The 21,047-nt window shown below is 36.6% G+C and overlaps 1 protein-coding gene across 4 annotated transcripts in view; it reads right to left on the bottom strand.

The window, feature by feature from the left end:
* SUGCT (succinyl-CoA:glutarate-CoA transferase) overlaps nucleotides 1-21,047 on the bottom strand; it is a 793,918-nt gene that overhangs the window by 709,572 nt on the left and 63,299 nt on the right. For all 4 annotated transcript variants that reach the window (XM_089917071.1, XM_089917070.1, XM_022593044.2 and 1 more), the window contains one exon: nucleotides 12,109-12,200. In XM_089917071.1, the coding sequence (XP_089773197.1) occupies nucleotides 12,109-12,200 (92 nt within the window). The remainder of the gene's footprint in view (nucleotides 1-12,108; nucleotides 12,201-21,047) is intronic.

The following is a 21,047-nucleotide window of genomic DNA, read 5'->3' as shown; positions in this document are numbered from 1 at the left end:
GTGACAGATTGTATTTTCCAAAGATGGTTGCAATATCCCCTTCCACATGCCCTTTTAGTACCTTAACATTCCCTGCCCCCATCAACAGGTGGAGTCTAATTCCTTTCTCCTTCATTCTGGGTGGGTTTGTGACATGCTTGTAACCAATAAAATTTTGCAGAAGGGTTACAGCATGACCTCCACAACTATGTCATAGAACATATGTATTGGTGACTTTGCCTTGTTTACTGGAACACTTGTGGAGGTAAGCCCTGAGCCCCCATATAGACAGTCTGACTGTGGAGCCCTGAGCCCCCATATAGACAGTCTGACTGCTCTAAGGCCACATACTGTAAGGAAGCTCAAACTAGCCCATGCAGAGAGATGACGTGAAAAAGTCCTGAGATTAGATGGGGAGATGCCTGGCAGCCCCAAGCTGCTCCAGCCCCCACTGTTCCTGCTTTGACCGCAATTGCTTGAGAAACCCCAAGCCAGAACCACCCAACTGAGCCCTTCCCAAACTCCTGACCCATGGAAACTATGAGAGTTCATAAAATGACTGCTCTTGTTTTAAGTCACTAAGTTTCAAGGTGATTTTTTACACAATAATTATTAGCAGAATAGAGATCAAGGCTTACAAATGACCAAGAAGAAAACTAGCCTACAATGCAGAAGGAATACCTGGGAAACAAAAGAATATAAACTACAGTTCTTGTCCCAGTTTTAGGTGTTCCAAGATCCCTCTGAAACTACGTGCAAAAATTCTGTATGTTAATTTCCTAGAAGACGTTTGATAGCTTTCATCAAATTCTCAAAGAAGTCTATGACTCTTTTAAGATATATTAAAGATTGATTCATAATTTTGGAGGAGACTTTGCAACTAGTTTGGATGACTGAAGCAAACAATGAATGTGAAGGTATGATAAGAAATGAGGCTGAAAAGACAGTCTCGTCAATAAGTGGTGCTGGGAAAACTGAACAGCTACATGTAAAAGAATGAAATTAGAACACTCCCTAACACCATACACAAAAATAAACTGAAAATGGATTAGAGACCTAAATGTAAGGCTGGACACTATAAAACTCTTACAGGAAAACACAGGAAGAACACTCTTTGACATAAATCACAGCAAGATCTTTTTTGATCCACCTCCTAGAGTAATGGAAATAAAAACAAAAATAAACAAATGGGACCTAATGAAACTTAAAAGCTTTTGCAAAGCAAACTACAAACAAGACGAAAAGACAACCCTCAGAATGGGAGAAAATATTTGCAAACAAATCAACGGACAAAGGATTCATCTCCAAGATATATAAACAGCTCATGCAGCTCAATATTAAAAAAACAAACAACCCAATCCAAAAATGGGCAGAAGACCTAAACAGACATTTCTCCAAAGACATACAGATAGCCAAGAAGCACATGAAAAGCTGCTCAACATCACTAATTATTAGAGAAATGCAAATCAAAACTACAGTGAGGTATATCACCTCACACCAGTTAGAATGGGCATCATCAGAAAATCTACAAACAACAAATACTGGAGAGGGTGTGGAGAAAAGGGAACCCTCTTGCACTGTTGGTGGGAATGTAAATTGATACAGCCACTATGGAGAACAGTATGGAGGTTCCTTAAAAAACTAAAAATAGAATTACCATACAACCCAGCAATCCCACTACTGGGCATATACCCTGAGTAAACCATAATTCAAAAAGACACATGTACCCCAATGTTCATTGCAGCACTATTTACAATAGCCAGGTCATGGAGGCAACCTAAATGCCCATCGACAGACAAATGGATAAAGAAGATGTGGTACATATTACAATGGAATAGTACTCAGCCATAAAAAGGAATGAAATGGGGTCATTTGTAGAGACATGGATGGATCTAGAAACTGTAATACAGAGTGAAGTAAGTCAGAAGGAGAAAAACAAATATCATATATTAACGCATATATGTGGAACCTAGAAAAATGGTACAGATGAACTGGTTTGCAGGGCAGAAATAGAGACACAGATGTAGAGAACAAATGTATGGACACTAAGGGGGGAAAGTAGCAGGCAGGGATGGTGGTGGTGTGATGAATTGGGAGATTGGGATTGACATGTATACACTAATATGTAGAAAATGGATAACTAATAAGAACCTCATGTATAAAAAATAAATAAAATAAAATTTAAAAATTAAAAAAAAAAGAAAGAAATGAGGCTGTATAGCAACCAAAGACAAATCATGAAGGCCTGATATTATATATCTAATGAGGTTAGGTTTATTTGTTTATTTGCTTCTCTAACTATGATAGGAAATAACTGAAAGGTTTCCAGAAAAAGTTCCAAGGTCAGTTTTATCGAATACAAATTAAATATCACTGGCATCACTTTGTAGATTAGAGAGGAGTCATAAGAATCATAAGGTTTGAGAGTTGAGGCAGGGAACCAAGTAGAAAATTACTGCAATTATTCATGAAGAAGATCAGAGGCCAAACTAAGTCAACAGCAGTAGGAATGAGAAGATGGAACAAACGGTCACAAGAGTTAGAACACAGAACCCAGACTTAGTGAATGTTTGGACAGAAGTTTAAGTTTCTGGGTTTGGGTTAATAGTTCAATTGAGATAGGATAAAGGAAAAGAAAAATAAGTCTGCTGAACTGGTTTTTTGTTTGTTCAGTTTAAGGAGTATATCCAATCAAGAGTTGAATATGCCAACCTAAAACCCAAGGGAAAAAGAACTGGGTGAAAGATATAAATTTGAGAGCCAAAACATTATGTATGGTAGTTAGAACCACGCTAGGTTTGAGATATTATCTAGGAAGAACATATTGAACAGTGCTACCCAACAGAAATATAAGGTGAGCAAAATAAAAACTACATATGTAATTTTTAAAATTTTACTAGCCATGCTAAAAAAAGTAAAAGGAAACCAGTGTAATTAATTTTAGTAATATATTTCATTTAATACAATGTATCTAAAATATTATCATTTCAAAATGTAATCAATTTTTAAAATTATTAATGAGAAATTTTACATGTTCTTTTTCATATGTCTTTGAAATCCATTGTACTTCTTACACTTACAGCACATCTCAATTCAAACCGGATGCATTTCAAATGCTTAACAGTCCCATGTGGCTAATGGCTGCCTTATTAGAGAGTATAAAAGAGTAAAAAAAATAGATGAGGTCAAAGCACAGAATTCTGGGCACAATCATTACTTTAAAAGCAGGCTGAGGAAAAGGAGGCCACGAAGAAGACTGAGAAGGAGAGAACAGCTATGTGGGAGGAAAACCAGGAAAGACATATTACGGGAGACAAGGAGGAAAAGAGCATCGAGGAGGGGTAGGTGGCCAACACTGTCTACTGTCACAAAGTGAGATAAGAAAGGAAAAGTGAGGTAAGTCAGACAGAGGAAGACAAATATATGATATCGCTTATATGTGTAATCTAAAAGAAAAATGATACAAATGACCTTATTTACAAAACAGAAACAGACTCACAGACTTCGAGAATGAACTTATGGTTACTGGGCGGGGGGAAACATGGTGGGAGGAATAGATTGGGAGTTTGAGATTGACATGTACACACTGCTATATTTAAAATAGATAACCAATAAGGACCTACTGTAAAAAATAAATAAATAAACAAACAAACAGAAAGGAAAAGTATCCGCTGTAGTTTCCAATTAAGAGGTCACTAGTAACCCTCCCAAGAGCAATTTCATTGGTGAGGGGGCTATGGAAGCCAGAATGCAATGGATGGAGGAAAGAAACAGAAACCACATGCCCTTTTTTCACAAAGTATTAACAGTACCTCTTATTACTTAAACCAGTGATTCCAAAACCAGGTGGATTATCAGAATCTCTCAGAAGGCTTTTCAAGAATACAGATATACAAGTAACACCATCCCAGGTTTGTTTCATTAGGTCTAAGACATGGGAATTTATGTATCATTTAGAGTTGCCTAAGCAATTCTAAAGACTTCTGGTATATAGTAAAATCGGAATCAGTGTGCCTAAACCTGAAAATCCTTAATTCAATCAGGCTCTGAAAGTTTTGTAGGATTACATCCCATAGTTCTGTAGTGAAAAGTTTCTCAACATTTCTTATCCCTCAGGACAAGGATTATGATTTACTAGCACAAATGTAAGCTTTATTAAAAGTTCAAAGTTCTTTTCCAGTGACTATGACTTCAGGCCAAGTATTTATTATTTTTGCACTTGCTTATCCTCAATCTATAAAAAGAATGACTTAGAGATGACTAAAAGTACGTCTGACTCTACTTAAAGGCATCGTTTTTACACAGATTTAAATATTAATCCTCCTAATATTTTAGAACTTTTCCGGCCAAAAGTGCAGAAGTCTCCTCCTCCTTGAATATGCAATGAAAGACAGAAATTAAACTATTTTCTCAAAAGTTAATGTGGAAACTATTCCTCAGTTACAACTAAACAGGGTTATGGTTCTCAACAGCCAGTCCAGGGGGCAACATGGGTGAGAAGAACATGGTTCAGAACTAAGACTAACTGAGCTAAACCTTATTTCCCTTTATTTCTTCAAAGCTGCACATTGCCCTTTCAGGGACCTCTTTAAGCTCCTCCTTTACAGTCCCTTTACCCTGATTTTACTTAGATAAAAATGCTTGAGTGTAGAATACACATTGTGATTTGTCATGCAGTCCAATCTCCTAGAGAAGTTACTAACTCAGAATTTAAGCTCTCATTAACTTTCCATCAAAAGTCTCTGTGGTTCAAACAGCCACTCAAGACACTCTGCATTTTCCTTTTTACTGTGTAAAATGACAGTATGAATTAAACACTACATCCTTGACTAGCCAATCTTTCCTACAAAAGAGCTTTTAAAAAAGAGAAAGAAATTCTATTGTATTAGTTTCCAAAATAAAACAGTACATAAAGACTCCTAAAGCTGAAAAACTCTCAAAGGATCATTTGGTCCAACTTCCTGCCTTTAGGCAGGTAAATTTCTAAATCATCCAGGAAGATGCTTATCCCTCTCTCCTTAAAGATCTCCAGAGGAAACAGAGCAGTTATTGAGTATCTAATACATGCCAGGCATGCACCAGAAAGGGAAAAGGAACTAGCACTATTTCCCAGGTGTTTGCCTACACATTATCTCATTTAATCTGAGTACATTTTCCAAGACGTGTGTTAGTACTCTCATTTTTACAAATGAGAAAAACAAGGTTCAGAGATGTCATGTGGGACTGGGATTTCAAGCCAGGACAGGATCTTTCTCTCCGCCATGCTAACAGAAACCGCATGACCTGTTTCTTCATGCACGGCAAGGTTCAATATCCTGATGGTCAAAAAGCTCTTCATTTAGCTAACTAAAATATCTTCTCTGATATGGGCTCATTTTCTCTTATTCATTGTTCTACGAACAATAAAAACAACTATTCCACATCCTCCCCAAAACAGATGAAAATGGCACTCAAATCATTTCTTTGCCTTATCTATGGCAAACAAATCCAGTCCCTATAGACTTTCTCATTGAAGAAACTATTTTATATCCCTGGGATAATTTTGGCCATTCTTTTTAGGATTTTCTCTGATTATAACACTTTTTCAAAGCATGATGACTCAAAACGAACACAATGCTCTCAAAAGTAACCACGTACTGAGATAGAAAAAAAAAAGGGGGAGGTTTTCTCTTTCATAAGATTCAGAAAGCAAAAACATTAGGAAAAAACTTGTTTAAATGACTTTTAATCGTTACCTCAAGCTGAATGTTTTTTCCAAATATTTTTTACCATATTTTTCCAGTCACAACCCAAAAATTCCCTATTCACATTTTCTGAGTATGAGGCTTATATGAAATGTTCCACCCAATAGAAGACTCTCCTTTTATTTTTAAGTATGTTCGTTAAAGAACTCCAAAAGGAATCTCAAATGCTATAGCTATTGCTACATGTATCAACCTGTTATTATCAAACTGAAGTTGAATCCTTAAAGATTCCAAATTCATATATAGCAAATAATCAATGAGCACCAACTCTGTAGTGGATCTGTGTTATACTCTAGGGATATACAAAAATATCCCAAAGACACTCCCTGAATTCAGGCACTTACATTCCAAAGTCAGAGACAGATCGACATACAATAAGCAACATAATGAAAATTACACTGGAGCATAGAAAAAGAAGTGGCAAATTTTCCCTAAGGAAGCTGAGAAAAAAACCAAGTCATAAAACATGACCAAAAGTCCTGTGTATCTAGTTAAGGCTTTCAATAGGGGCACTACTGGCATTTTGGAGGTGACATTCTAGATTCATGAGCCTGTCCCATACCTTAAGGATGTTTACTCATCCCTACCCCAAGCACTAAATACCAGTACAACCCAACCATCCCACACATCATTTTAAAACTCCCCTGGAGTGAAGATTACTATCCACAGATGAAAACCATTGCTAGAGCACAGGATACCTCAAGCTCAGAAATGACATAAGAAATAAGTAGGTTAGGGACTTCCCTGGTGGTCCAGTGGTTGAGAATCCGCCTTCCAATGCAGGGGACGCAGGTTCGACCCCTGGTCGGGGAACTAAGATCCCACATGCCGCAGAGCAACTAAGCCTGTGAGCCTCAACTACTGGGCATGTGAGCCACAACTAGAGAGCCTACGTGCCACAGCTACAGAGCCCATGTGCTGTGGATCCCACACGCCACAACTAGACAGCCCGCACGCCACAACTAGAGAGAGGAGCCCACGCACCACAACGAAAGATCCCGCATGCCTCAACAAAGATCCCACGTCCTGCAACTGAGACCCCACGCAGCCAAAAATAAAATAAATAAATATTTTTTTAAAAAGAACCACTTATTTAAAAAAAAAAAAGATGGGGGAAGACTATTGTGCTTGTTTTTCAGTAGAACATCTCTGAAAGGATGCAAAAGAAAAGTGATACCATTGACTGTCTCTGAGAAGCGGGTGAATTGAGGACAGAGGGAAGGAGATTTACATTGTAAACTCAGATACAGAGTGACAAAGACAAACCTGGTTATTATATAGAGAGCTCTCTTTCACTCTTAAAAGAGTCCTGATTTGTATGATAAATTATATAGTCAACATACTTGTTTCTTGTAGATTTAGCATTATGTGAATGTATTACCTCTTCAAAAATACAATACAGTGCTTTTGGATAGCAATGTAAGACTATTTTCCTTTTGTGTAATTGTTTGTGTGTCCTTAGTTTTTAAAGGGGGAGATAAATATCTAAGAAGCATCGCTTGTAAACTTGATGTAATCCATCCTGCACATATGGACCAAACTAATCTTAGGAAGCACAGCTTTCATCATGTCACTCCCCTTCTGAAAAACCTCCCTAACTTCACTGTGAGCAAATAACATCTCAATTTCTTTGCTTAACCTTGAAGACTTTCCAAAGCATGGCCTTAATCAAGTTTCCCCCACTACTCTGAAACTGTAACTCTCAGCTCTTCCATGGCTGGCCTATTGCTCTTCTCTAGGTATGCCTGATTCCTTTCTACTTCCCTATCTGTGTTCACTCTGCGATCTCTACTAGGAATGCCTCAATCCATCTGAATCCAATTCACCTTTCCAGGTACCGTTCAACTCAAATCCCACCACTTTTCTGAAATCCCACTCTGAGCCACATTTATATTTTACTTGTAGTAAGTTATAGTAATTTCTCTCCAACAGATTCCATGTAGGCCATAAATTAGATTTTGAAGATTTTATTAATTAAATTTTTAAAAAAATTTGAAGAGCATCTGTTATACGGGGCACAAGGACATAAAGTTGAATAAGACGCTTTCCCTACCCTGGAAGTTCTCACAGAAATAGCTGACAACTGGCACTATACCCCCTTGCCCTCACACATCTACCCCTCTTGGTTGCTTACAAAAAACTTACCTCATTGTCAGCATCACATATGCAGACACACACACACCCAAACACTCACCCACACACATACACACACATTCCCCAGCCCCAAGCCTCTAGGATCATGAAACTCAAGGGCTTTCAAAGGCTGTTTATTCCCAAGAAAGGATTAGAAACTCTCTATCTTACAGTTCTCTATATTGCCTGCTACCTAATGCTCCACTTAATTTTATGCAGTCTTCTATCATTTTCTAACTTTCCATGAGTATGCATCTAATCTAGTCAATCAAATTATTACTTATAGAGTAACTTATTAAATTATTTATGGTATGTAAAACAATACTATTCACATATGGTCAATACATCTTTTTCATTGATTGATATAATTCTTGATGTTTAAATGTAAGGTGAATTATTACTTAGAACACGTATTACATATGTCTGAGTCATTTACTTTCCAGAATCTCTCATACTCATTGGTTTCATTCTCAATACCCTCTGCATATTCCCTATGCATTAAAAAAATTAGATAGATGATAGACAGACAGATAGATAGATAGATAGATAGATGATATCCCTTTTGAGTAATAACTGGTTAGCATAGAGCCATGAACATAAAAAATAATGGAACATAATTTTATTTGGAGCACAAGACTCTAATTTAAACATAATATATAGACCTTAACAAGTCATTAACTTCTGTCAGAGTCTATGCAAAGGGATTTTTAATAATAACACCTCTCATAATGTTTCCAAGTGCGATCTGCAACCATCTCCATCAGAAGCGCTTGGGGCCATCATTAAATAGGCATATTTGTGGGCTCTACCCACAAATCAGTATCTCTGAGGGTGGAGCTGAGGAATCTACAGATATACCAAGCAATTGCTGACTCTTATGGGTACTACATTACATTATACATGTTTATACTTTTACATTCTATAAAAGACATTTATTTTCTCTTTACAATATCTGGAAGAGGAGCTGTGTGAACATCACTTCCAGATGCACTTCATCGAAAGAGAGAAGCTATACGATATGTTCCAGATCACATAGCACAGTGCCAAGTATTCATTTATTCATTCATTCAGCATTTATTTATTGAGTGCTTAGAAAGTGCCAGGCTCTGTTCTAGGCAATGAGATACCGCAGTGAGCAAGCAAAGACCATGGTCTTATGAGGCTTATGCCCTCCTGGTGCCCCTTTTAGGCAGCCAGGTAAACATTACACAGGAGTGAATGAGATACAGCCAGGCCTCCAGACTCTTAGTTGACTGCTTTCTCACTCCACCAAATGGTCTATTCACTACAGTGCAACATATCATATCAATAGTAAGCATAAGCAAGATGCAAATACAATAAAAATCAGGCTTCATTCTTCAGGCAGCATGGAGAGTGGCTATAGTACAGAAGGTACTATATATAGCTAGAAGATGTAAAGCAGACTGGGTTCGATGTATGGCTTTAGCATTTTACATACCTGGGCACCCTGTACAAGTTACCTAAGCCCTTAAGCTTCAGTTACAGAATTTATCAATACCTACACCTGGAAGGATCAATGTAAGAATGAAAACATAAAAGCATATGGAAAACATCAAGCATGGGTCTAGCACAGTGTAGGTACTCAACGTCAGTTCTCTTTTCTCCGTTATCAAATCTGAATTTTATCCAACAATACCACAGCATTACCTAAAAGGCTAGATTTTAGATTTAGTTGGAGGTAACTGTAACTAGTTTGCTTAAATCTCATCATAAAGACTACTTTCATAGATTTTATCCTATATTACACACTTAGCTGATGCCCCTTTGGGATAAAAATAATATTATGAGTCCACTATAGAAAAACCATGCATTTTGAGTTTTCTCATCATAATAATAGTCTATACTTTGGGAACATCACTCATTTTCCAGGCAGAAATATATTAGATCATCACTAAAAATATGTATATATGATAATGTATCTTTCCGTCTCTTCAAACTCTTAACTAATATAGTAGGTCCATAAACAATAAGTTCCCTGCATCTCCAACCTCACTCTTCCCCTTCTTTGCTAGCTCACAATAATCCAATGAGACTAGCTCCTCAAACCCACCAGACTCTCCAGCATTTAGATGTCATGCATGGTGTTGCCCTAGAGTCACCAGGTTAGTGCTTAATTGCATCCCACCTTAAATATCTGGCCCTCAGAGAAGCCTTTCCTGACCAACCATCCTGACAACATTAGGCTGCACTGAATAGGGTGAGGAAGCCTGGGTTCCAATCAGTCATCTGACAACATGGAGTTATGCTACAGCACAAATACACAGCTGGGCAGGTAGATAAAACTTCATACGCAACATGATATAACTGGCAACAGTGCATCTGCATTAGCTGGTTAAAAATATCAGCCAGGGCTCTCAGAAGTGATCCCTCCTGTGGAACTTCTGCTGAGAGGCTTGGTGAACTGTCATATACTGCTGGTATCAGGGGGAAACAACTCCTTAAAGGGGGATTCCCAGCATGGGCTGATTCTCTTCAGGCTGCTTTTATCCTTTGCTGTCAAACCACATTTTGCAGAATCTCTGGAAGTATTAAAATGGCCCGAGGCACACTGTTATATACGTCAGTAGCATCCTGTACTCTTCTTTAGAGCTCTTTTTACTTGTTTAATATTTCTTTTCTGTTAATGTTTGTCTTCTCCATTTAAGGACCGTGCCTACCTGTTGCCTGTTTAATTCCCAGTAACTGCCATAGTAGCCAGCATACAGAGGATTCCCTCTGTATATGTACAATAACCATTCATTGGGTGGATGAATTGAGAAGTGAGAGATGTGTCCGTGTGAAAGAAGCCGAGTTTATTTAATGTAATACACATGAAGTACCTAAAATAATGCTTGGCATATAGTAAGCATGCAATTAGTGTTGTTGTTATTTGTTAACCAGAACAAAAATCTCCTGAGGATAATACAAGAGGTGAGTTACTGACTGATAAATAATATGGTTGAGCACACGCTGTGTGGTTATCCCTGTCAGAATATAGCGCAGTGTACTAAAGGAGTAAGCTTTCACCTCATCTACCTCAGGTGTTTTTGAGTTAATTCATTTTAATATTTGAATATACAAATTTAAAAGTCCCATATCTTTTCACATATTCACAATTGAGTATAATGCTATTAAATAAAACCACCCACTCACAAAAATAATGTCTTGACCATATAAGTATCTCTATGGGAAAGAGCAAAGAGATATATATCCATGCTTCATTCTCTCAATGGATAGAAAGAAAATTGGTGCCCTTGAATATTGTAAGGAAAAGCCACACACATTTTTTCTAAGACTTGTGAAAATGAAACAAAGAAAGTACAAAAGACCATATATTTTAAGTCACTGAAATCCCAACACCTACTCTAAAATAATAAAAAGAAGTAAAATCTGTAAAAAAAAAAAAAAAAAAGACTTTAGGTCATTCTGCCTCATTTTATCCCAACACTGCAGCAATATTTCCTGAAGAATTAACTGAAGAAAGTGGTTCAGGGAAGGAATACCTACTGGAAAAAGTTTTTTAAGGCTATCAGTCTAATTTGTTTTGGAAGTGGATTTTTTTAGTATTTTTATTTACTAAGCTTTCACACTTTCTTTTTACTTTATTTAACGGCATGTTTAGTTTTCCCCAAGAGTCCATTTTCTAAGAGTCTTTGATCTAACCATCCACATTTTGTTCGTCTATATACTTTTTGGGAACTTCCTATCACCAATGGAGAAGGAATGTGGTTATAAAATCAAACAATTCTTTCACTGTCAGAATCTAATGCATTAACAATCAGACACAACTATGTCCGAGAATTAAGTAACAAATTTTAAAATAAACAACCACTTATAACACTCCAGAGGGAAAAAGAAACCCTCCACTATGTATATACATCAAATGAAAGTACTCTGGTAGAAATGGACATCCACGGACTAGTCTAGTCAGCCATTCTACTTCACACGAGGAATATTCCTAAGTCACACAAAGGTGCCTTTACTAAGCTTGAATGATATAATACATATGGAAAATGTGTTCTCCACTTGATCTATTGCTTCTTGCTAAAAAGGTTGTTCTTTTCCATGGGGCCATAATGACATTAAGCCTCAAGTACATTCATAATAAACATTTCCATTTTTAACATCATTCACTTTCCGTGGTTTTTTCCTAAAATTAACTCATGTTTAAGCCTATGGGGTTAGTAAAGATGAAAATCTCTTTGGAATAAATAGGGGGAAAAATATGAATATTCTAAAGAAGGATACCTACTTCAGGCCCTGTGATGTGCATCAGACCAGAAACAGCAGAGGCAACAGCATCGTACCCAGCTCGCTGAGACAGTGGACCTGTCTGACCATACCCTAAGACAACAAGAATAGACATATTCAGCACCACCCAGGGAGAGCAACAGTACAATAGTGTGTTAAAAACCATCTGTATCCAGAAATCCTACAGCATTTTGTTACTATTAGGTCTATACTATCCCTTGAAGGAGGCTGTAAAATTTAATTATGGTGTTATACCCCAGAAGGTTGCAAACTGGTGACTCGTGGGCCAGATCCCCATTGTACACATGTTTTGTCTGGCCTGAAGAGTGTTTTGAAATGTTTTACTTAGTTTCCAACATTTAAAGATCAGGAGATAGCACATAATATACAAATTTCTGGCTTTTCTTGAAAAACCAGAAAATACATTCAAAACTCGGCTCACATCCTCACATGGCAATAATCAATTAGAGTTGAGTAATAGTTCTTCCCTTTACACAGGGCATAAATTCTCCAATTTGCCACACTCTACACCCCTCCTTAATCCTTTATGCTTCAGTCTGATTCAATCATTAACTGACCTTCCAGACTCCAATAGGTACTTGCTACTCCTGCTGTATACAAAACAATATACAAAGTAAAACAAAACAATGTCTCCCTAGGTTCTATTTACATATTTTTTCAAGTATGCAAACAAAATATAAATGATAATTTAAAATTTGAACATAAATAGAATTAATACGTCTCCTGCCAGTGCTTTTTAGGATTACAAAGAGAAGGTGAAGGTGTCACTTTTTGTTGCCATCAGCAAAAATTAAAAGAACATAAAGGGACTTCCCTGGTGGTCCAGTGGTTAAGACTCCATATTCCCAATGCAGGGGGCCCAGGTTCAATCCCTGGTCAAGGAACTAGATCCCGCATGCCGCAACAAAGTCCCAGCACAGCCAAATAAATAAATAAATATTTTTAAAAGAAAAGAAAAGAAAAGAACATAAAAATATTTTATCCTGCTCTCCTCAGTCCTGGTGCTTACTGTTGGATAATAAAGGTTATATGAGGAGCTACATAACTGTGTCTCCAAATCCCATATATTTTGCTTGCTTCTCCAGCAACCTGGAACACTCTCTCTCTATTTCACTCCATATATGTACATACCTCACATCCTCCAACTCTGCACTGAAATGTCTCCTTATTAGAGAGGTCTTCCCTGAAGAACTTTTATGAAACATCACTCTCACTTTTCACTCTTAAGCCCCCTTACCTCATTATATTTGACTTCACACCTCTTATCACCACAAGATATATAATATAGTTTATTTATTTTCTGTATCCTCCCTACTCAAAGGTATGCTCTAGAGAGTTTTTTTCTATTTAATTTACTGCTGTATTGCCAGCATCTAGAATAGAATTCAGTAACGGTTACCAAATGAATAAATGAATGAATACTGGTTATATAAAAACAATTATCTTTAAAAAACAAATTAATTAATAAAGAAACTAAAGAGGCTTTTATTCTGTTTTGTTTTCTTTTTGAACAAAATGATGATATAGGAGGCCAATTTCCTCCTCCCATGACACAGTGCTTGTACAGCTACACACAAAGCACTTCTCTCTGAGAGAAATCTGGGAACTGAGAAACTAGAGAAATCCAGATGAATGACTCCTATACATTGGGCAACAGAGACAATACCCATATCGAAACTGGTAGGAAAGGCTGAGCCACTCTCATCATAAACCTCACTCCAGGCACAGAACCATACAATTAGGAGGAAAACCCAAACTCCCAGCTTCTCCCTGAGGAACAGGCAGTACAGAGATCTAGTGTCTCAACCTTTAAGGCTCCCACCTGAGAAACAGTCCCCTAAAACTCCTATCTCTGATAGCCAGCATTCATGAGTCCTACAGGACTACAGCAAACAAAGAAGTTACTGATAGCATCATAAGCACTGAACACAACTATCCCCCCAGGTCTCAGGACTGAAGAAGCAGCGAAAACATGCATCTCCCAGTCTTTCCCTGGAAAGGGTTTGACTTCATACTTTACAAGCTGTTGCCTAAGGGTCTAGACACTAATTGACAACATCTAACTGATCCTACCTGGAACCTGAAAGAATCAGTGGGTGCTTACCCCACCTTCTCCATCCAGCTCACTCCAAAAATAAAACCGGGTCACCATCATCTCTCTAGAAGGACCTTCTACACATGTCTTGTGCCCCACCTTTTGCAGCTACCGCCTGGGAGATGGGCCCCCAGATCACCTGGCTCTGACTGTCAACAGTGCTTGCAGTTAACAAGTCCCCCTGGACTATAGCAAACAAATAAGCAGTTTGTAATGGGCTCAGGGCTCAGTGCAAGGGAGAATACAAAAAGCCTACCTCCCAGTTTCTCCCCAGAAAGTGCCTGATGGCATACTTTCCCAGCTGTTGCCTGAGGGTCTGGCTTCTAATCAGCCTGTATCTAAGTGCTGACTACAATCATCCCCTTTGGAACTTAGATGGGTCTTCTCATACCCTCAACTAGTAAAAGGCATGAAGAAGGACAGTGGCTTGGACAGTCACAAAGGTTTGAGAGGCATCCAGGTGTTCAGGCTGTGCTGATTAACAGGATTCATCTCCTACACAAGAACATTCTCTCAAGACTGAAAGAGGTGCTGTTTAGCTAATGCACAAAAACCGACACAAGCATTCAAGGAAAATGAAGAAACAAGGGAATATGTTCCAAACAAGAGAACAATATAAATCTCCAGAAACCAACCTTAATGAAACAGAGAAAAGTGATTTACCTGACAGAGTTCAAAATAATGCTCAGAAAGATGCTCACAGAAGTCAGGAAAGCAATGCATGAACAAAGTGAGAATTTCAACAGAGACTGATGATATTACAAAGTACCAAACAGAAAGTACAGAGATAAAGAATAAAATAACTGAACTGAAAAATTCAACAGAAAGGTTCAACAGCAGACTAGATCAAGTGGAAGAAAGAGTCAGTGAATTAGAAGACAGAGCAGTGGAATACATCCACTCAGTGAAGAAAAAAGAAAAAAGAAAAAAGACTAAAAAAGGAGTGAAGATAGCTTAAGAGACTTATAGCGCACTAAAAAATGGGCCAATATACACATTATAAGGATCCTAGAAGACGGGGGACCTTATTCAAATAAATAATGGCTGAAAACTTCCCTAACCTGGGGGAAAAAAACAGACATCCAAATCTAGGCAGCCCAAGAAGTACCAAATATGATGAATCTAAAGAAATTCACACCCAGACATTATAATTAAATTGTCAAAGACAAAAACCTTAAAAGCAGCAACAGAAAAGCAACTTGTTACATACAAGGGAACCCTCATAAGACTATCAGTGGATTCTACAATAACCTTGCAGGTCAGAAGGCAGTGGGATGAGACATTCAAAGTGCTGAAAGGAAATAAAAAAGACTGCCAAACAAGACTACTCTACCCAACAAAACAGTCCTTCAGAATTGAAAGAGAAATAAAGAGTTTCCAGACAAACAAAAGCTCAAGGAATTTATCACCACTAGTCTTACAAGACATGTTAAAGAGATTTCTTCAAGCTGAAACAAAAGGATGCTAATTAGTAACATTAAAACATATGAAAGTATAAAACTCACTGGTACAGATAAATATATGGTTAAATTCAGAATACTCGAATATTGTAATGGTGGTGGGTAAATCGCTTATAACTCTGGTATAAAGATTAAAATTAAAAATATTAACACCACCTATAACTACAATAATTTGTTAATGAATACACAATATTAAAAAGATTTAAATTGTGACATCAAAAACATCAAATGTTGGAGAACAGTGTAAAAATGTAGAATCTTCTTATACATTTGAAGTTAGGTTGTTAGGTCAGCTTAAAACAGACTATTTTAGCTATAAGATATTTTATGTAAGCCTCATGGTAACACAGTGCAAAACCTACAGTAGATACACAAAAGAGAAAGAGAAAGAAATCTCAGCATACCACTACAGAAAATCATCAAATCACAAAGGAAGAAAAACAACAGGGAAAGAAAGGAACAAAGAAATGACAAAACAACCAGAAAACAATTAACAAAACGGCAATAGTAAATCCATAACTATCAATAATTACTTTAAATGTACATGGACTGAATTTTCCAATCAAAAGACACAAAGTGACTAAATGGATAAAATGAACAAGACCCAAATATATGCTGCCTACAAGAGATTCACTTCAGCTTTAAGGACGCAGACTGAAAGTGAAGGCATGGAAAAAGATACTCCATGCAAATGGAAACCAAAAGAAAGCAGGGGTATCTACTTATATCAGATAAGGTAGACTTTAGGACAGAGACTAAAATAAGAAACAAAGGTCTTTATATTGATATAATGATAAAAGGGTCAGTCTAACAAGAGGATATAATATGTGTAAATATTTATGCACCCAACAGAGAAGCACCTAGATATATAAAGCAAATATTAACAGACCTGAAGGGAGAAATAGACAGCAATACAATAATAGTAGGGTACTTCAATAACCCACTTTCAACAATGGCTAGATCATCTAAACAGAAAATAATAAGGAAATATTGGACTTAAACTACATGTTAAACCAGATGGATTTAACAAACATTTACAGAACATTCATCCATCAGCAGCAAAATACACATTTCTTCTCAAGCACACATGGAACTTCCTCAGAATAAATCATGTGCCACAAAACAAGTCTTAATAAACTTAATAACACCAAAGTCATGTCAAGCATATTTTCTGACCACAATGGTATGAAACTAGAAATCAATTACAAGAAGAAAAGTATAAAATTCACAAATATATAGATATTAAACAACATGTTACTGAACAACCAATGTGTCAAAGAAGGAATCAAAACATAAATCAAAAAATTCTTTCAGTCAAATGAAAATGGAAATACAACGTACCTAAATTATGGGATGCAGCAAAAGCAGTTCTAAGGGCAAAGTTCATATGATGAACTCCTACATCAAGAAACAAGGAAGATCTCCAACAAACAACCTAACTTTGTACCTAAAGTAACCAGAAAAACAAGAATAAATGAAGCCCAAAGTTAGTAGAAGGAAGAAAATATCAAAGAACAGAAAAGAAATAAATAAAAGAGAGACTAAAAATACAATAGAAAAGATCAATGAAACTAAGAGCTAGTTCTTTGAAAAGGGAAACAAAATTGGCAGACCTTTAGTTAGACTCACCAAAAAACGAGAGCAACAACTCAAGTAAATAAAATCAGAAATGCAAGAGATGTTACAACTGACACCATAGAAATACAAAGAATCAAAACAGACTACTATGAACAATTACACCAACAAATTGGACAACCTAGGAGAAATGGATAGATTTCTAGAAACTCCAAGACTGAATCATGAAGAAACAGAAAATCTGAACAGACCAATTACTGGTAAGGAGATTAAGTCAGTAATCCAAAACCACCCAACAAACAAATGTCTAAGACCAGAGGCTTCACTAGTGAATTCTACGAAATATTTAAAGAATTTCTATTCCAGAGCAGCTAGTTTATAGCTGTAAAGGGCATCCTAGACCAGACTTCCAGTCTTGAACACAATGGCTTTTAAACCACCAGTATCCCCAGCATAAAACAGGCCTCCAGGAGCAGAGAGAAACTCCGCCGTAAGGCAGGAACACTAAGTGCTAGTGAACCACCTGCTATCTCAACAGGAAGTCAAGAGAATGAATTAGCTTCAGTCCGCTCTAGGTAGAGAATATCAGGAGCTCAGGCTTCTGGCCAGGAGCCCAAATGCCTCAAATGAGACAAAGAGAGGCCCCTCACCCATCAGCACAACTCTAAATGAAGTCTTCTAAACAAAGGCCTGCAGGAAAACATGCTCAAAAAAACGAACAGTTTGCTAAATAAAAAGGCACCATAATACTTGCCTTGTGATATAAATTCTCTTGTTCAGCTTACAACAAGGGGGAGGCACAAATATCCTAATTACTTTAAATTACAGCTTCCAAGTATTTCTATTAAAGAGAAATATAAATAGTTACTCTCACGGAGGCAGTATGGCATAGTGAATAAGAGGATGAGTTTTAGGATTGAAAAAAATCTGAATTGAAATTATAGCTCTGCTAACTACTAAATCTTCAACAATTCATTTAATCTCTCTGAGCCTCAATGTGCAGAGTATTCACATTTATCTCATAGATATATTATGAGGATTCAATTTGATAACACAGCATAAGCAAAGTACATTACATTGAGAGCTAAATATACTTAGTTAATAAATATGCACTGATTAATATACTAATAACATAGTAGCTTGCCCTTTCCACAAAATATTGAGAATAACAAAAATTGCCTTGAGGTATGTTTAAATGATGAGGAGGATAAATATTCTAAGCATTGCATTTATGTTGTTTAACAACCCATTAAAACTGAAAGTTTTTGTACTTGGAAACTAGCACATGTTCATTTTAGAAAAGAAACTTGACAATAATAACATATTTTTGGTAATATGAGTCAAAAATTATTCCACCTTTCACCTTACACTTAACTACTTAAATACTGACAACCAATACCATAATCAACAAATATTTATAACAATACATTTAAAAATTTAAAACAGGAAACTGACATTACCAAAATGGTATTTTGCAAAGATTACTCTGGTGGCAATGTGAAGACTGAATAATTTATTAATAATTTAACAAAGAGCTGAAAAAATGGTAAGCACGGGATACAGATAGTTCTTTTTAATTTTATTTTTAGTTTTACAATTCCAAAAAAGACCATGATCAAAATCCAAATTACAGAGGAAAAATTTAAGCATGTTAGTTCTATTTTATATTCAAGTAAGGGAGGTAAGGAAAACCAAGGAGGTTATGGAAAATCAGAGAGGAACATCTTTCTCTCTCTCTCCTCTCTCCTCTCTCTCCACTACCCCACCCCCTTACTCACCCACATTCATTTTAAGGAGCAATCTCGCCATCTTGTGGCTCTTACGAACACTGACTATAAAGCAAAACTTGAACTTCCAGACATAAGCAAAAAATGCAAGGGAAGGAAACTAAATGGAAAAGATTTCTTGTCTTTTAATATTTGCCCTGAATACCAGATGCTCTGGCCTGCCCACTCCTGGTTTCACTCATTTTTCTTCTTAATCATGTCTAACTTTTTGTTTCCCTTTTCTCCTTAATCAAAACAGGAGTATGTTTAAAGTTAGTATCATTCCAGCAGCTATAGAAACTCCAAAAATAGATTGTTTATCTGAAAGGAGAACAGAAGCAATAAAATATTTTACAGTAAATAATGTAATCCTTCAAAATATATACAAATATCTGGACTTCTTTCCCTGATCATTTTCTAGTGTATAGATTGTTTCTGAATTAAAAGATTATGAACTCAATGCATTTTATTTTTAAAAAATATTTATTTGCTTATCTGTCCACTGAAAAGGCCTAGAAGCAAAGACTAACCCAGCAGCAGTGAGCGTCACCAGTATCCAGACGGTGGTCTCTAAATGCCATTTTCCACTAAAAGAAATTAAGATTCCTTGGGGAAATGGTTGATTACAGGATAGGGCAGGAAATGTACAAAATGCACCTGGAATATATTGTTATACCAGAAACCAAAGAAGCTATCAGACTATTAGTCATGTCAAGAGTATGCAGAAGCCAACTTAAAAAGGCCTCCACTGGCCAAAGATGGGACCATTTTGAGTATCAGTAAGGATAACAGCTGCAGTGGACTGAAACACAACAACTATGTTAAATTCTGTGAGTTCCTAATGATATTTTTTTTAATCATTAGGAAGATACTAGGGAATAAATTCATTATTATGACAATTGGTAAATAGAAAGAATTCGCATCTATCCTGCCTTTCCTTAATGATCTATACTCAGGGTAATCAGACAGTTGATGAAGGGAACATTATTTTTCTGGAAGTGTTCCAATCAATATATGAAGAAGGAACGGCAGAATCAGGGTGTCATCATTTTGTAACTCCTAATGGATTAACAGATCTAGGCAATCACCATCAATGGCTGCTAACATCACAAACAAGAGCAACAGCCAGCCCATGTGCTCCAGGGGAACTACACACCACCTTCTATGACATATTCTTGACCAAAAAAAAAAAAAAAACCTCAAACCAAAATCTGAGCAAACCTATAGATATGTCAATTTGTAAATAATAACAAGGACAAAAATTAAACAACATGGGAATGTAATCAGCAAAATTCAACCTACCCAGCAGGACAAAGTGGGTTTTTTTAAACAAATAAATTTTAAGAAAAAAGAGATTGAGAAGCAACTATAAATTAAAGGAGATTTAAGAGACATATCAATCAACCGCAATAATTAGACTTCATTTGGATCCCAATTCAAATTAACAAACTATAAAACGAAAGAGAGAGAGAACTGGGAAAATCTGAACATCAACTGCATATCTGATGATATTAAGGAATTACAGGGTTTCTTTAATTTACATGTGATGACACTGGGTGTTTATGCTTTAAAAAGAGTCCTTTTCTTTTAAACATATTCTGAAATATTTAGAAATGAAATGATATTAAGTCTGAGATTTGCTTTTAAGTAATGAGGGGAGGGAGAATAGGTGGGGTTGTAGGCAAAATAAGATTGGCCATGAGTTGATAATTATTAAGCTGGATAATGTGCACCTCAAGAGCCATTATACTATTCATTCTACTTTTATGTAACCTTAAAATTTTCCACCACAAAATGCCAAAAAATAAATAAATTTAAGAATGGCATGCAAATTTCATTTTGTATGTCTAAAAGTACCCCAAGGAATATTAGAGCTGAACGGACCGGGGGCAAAAATTCTTGCTTTACAGATGAGAAAACTGAGGCCCACAGAGGTTAAGTGACTTGTCTAAAGTCATAAAGCCAGTCAATAGCAAAACTAGAACTAACACTGAAGTTTTCAGTTTCCCAACCTGGTTCTCCT

This window comes from Delphinapterus leucas, chromosome 9, assembly GCF_059928025.1.
Source record: "Delphinapterus leucas isolate spDelLeu-1000000601 "Yukka" chromosome 9, BTC_Dleu_Yukka2, whole genome shotgun sequence".
NCBI lineage: Eukaryota > Metazoa > Chordata > Mammalia > Artiodactyla > Monodontidae > Delphinapterus > Delphinapterus leucas.
This window is presented reverse-complemented; position numbering and strand designations above follow the sequence as displayed.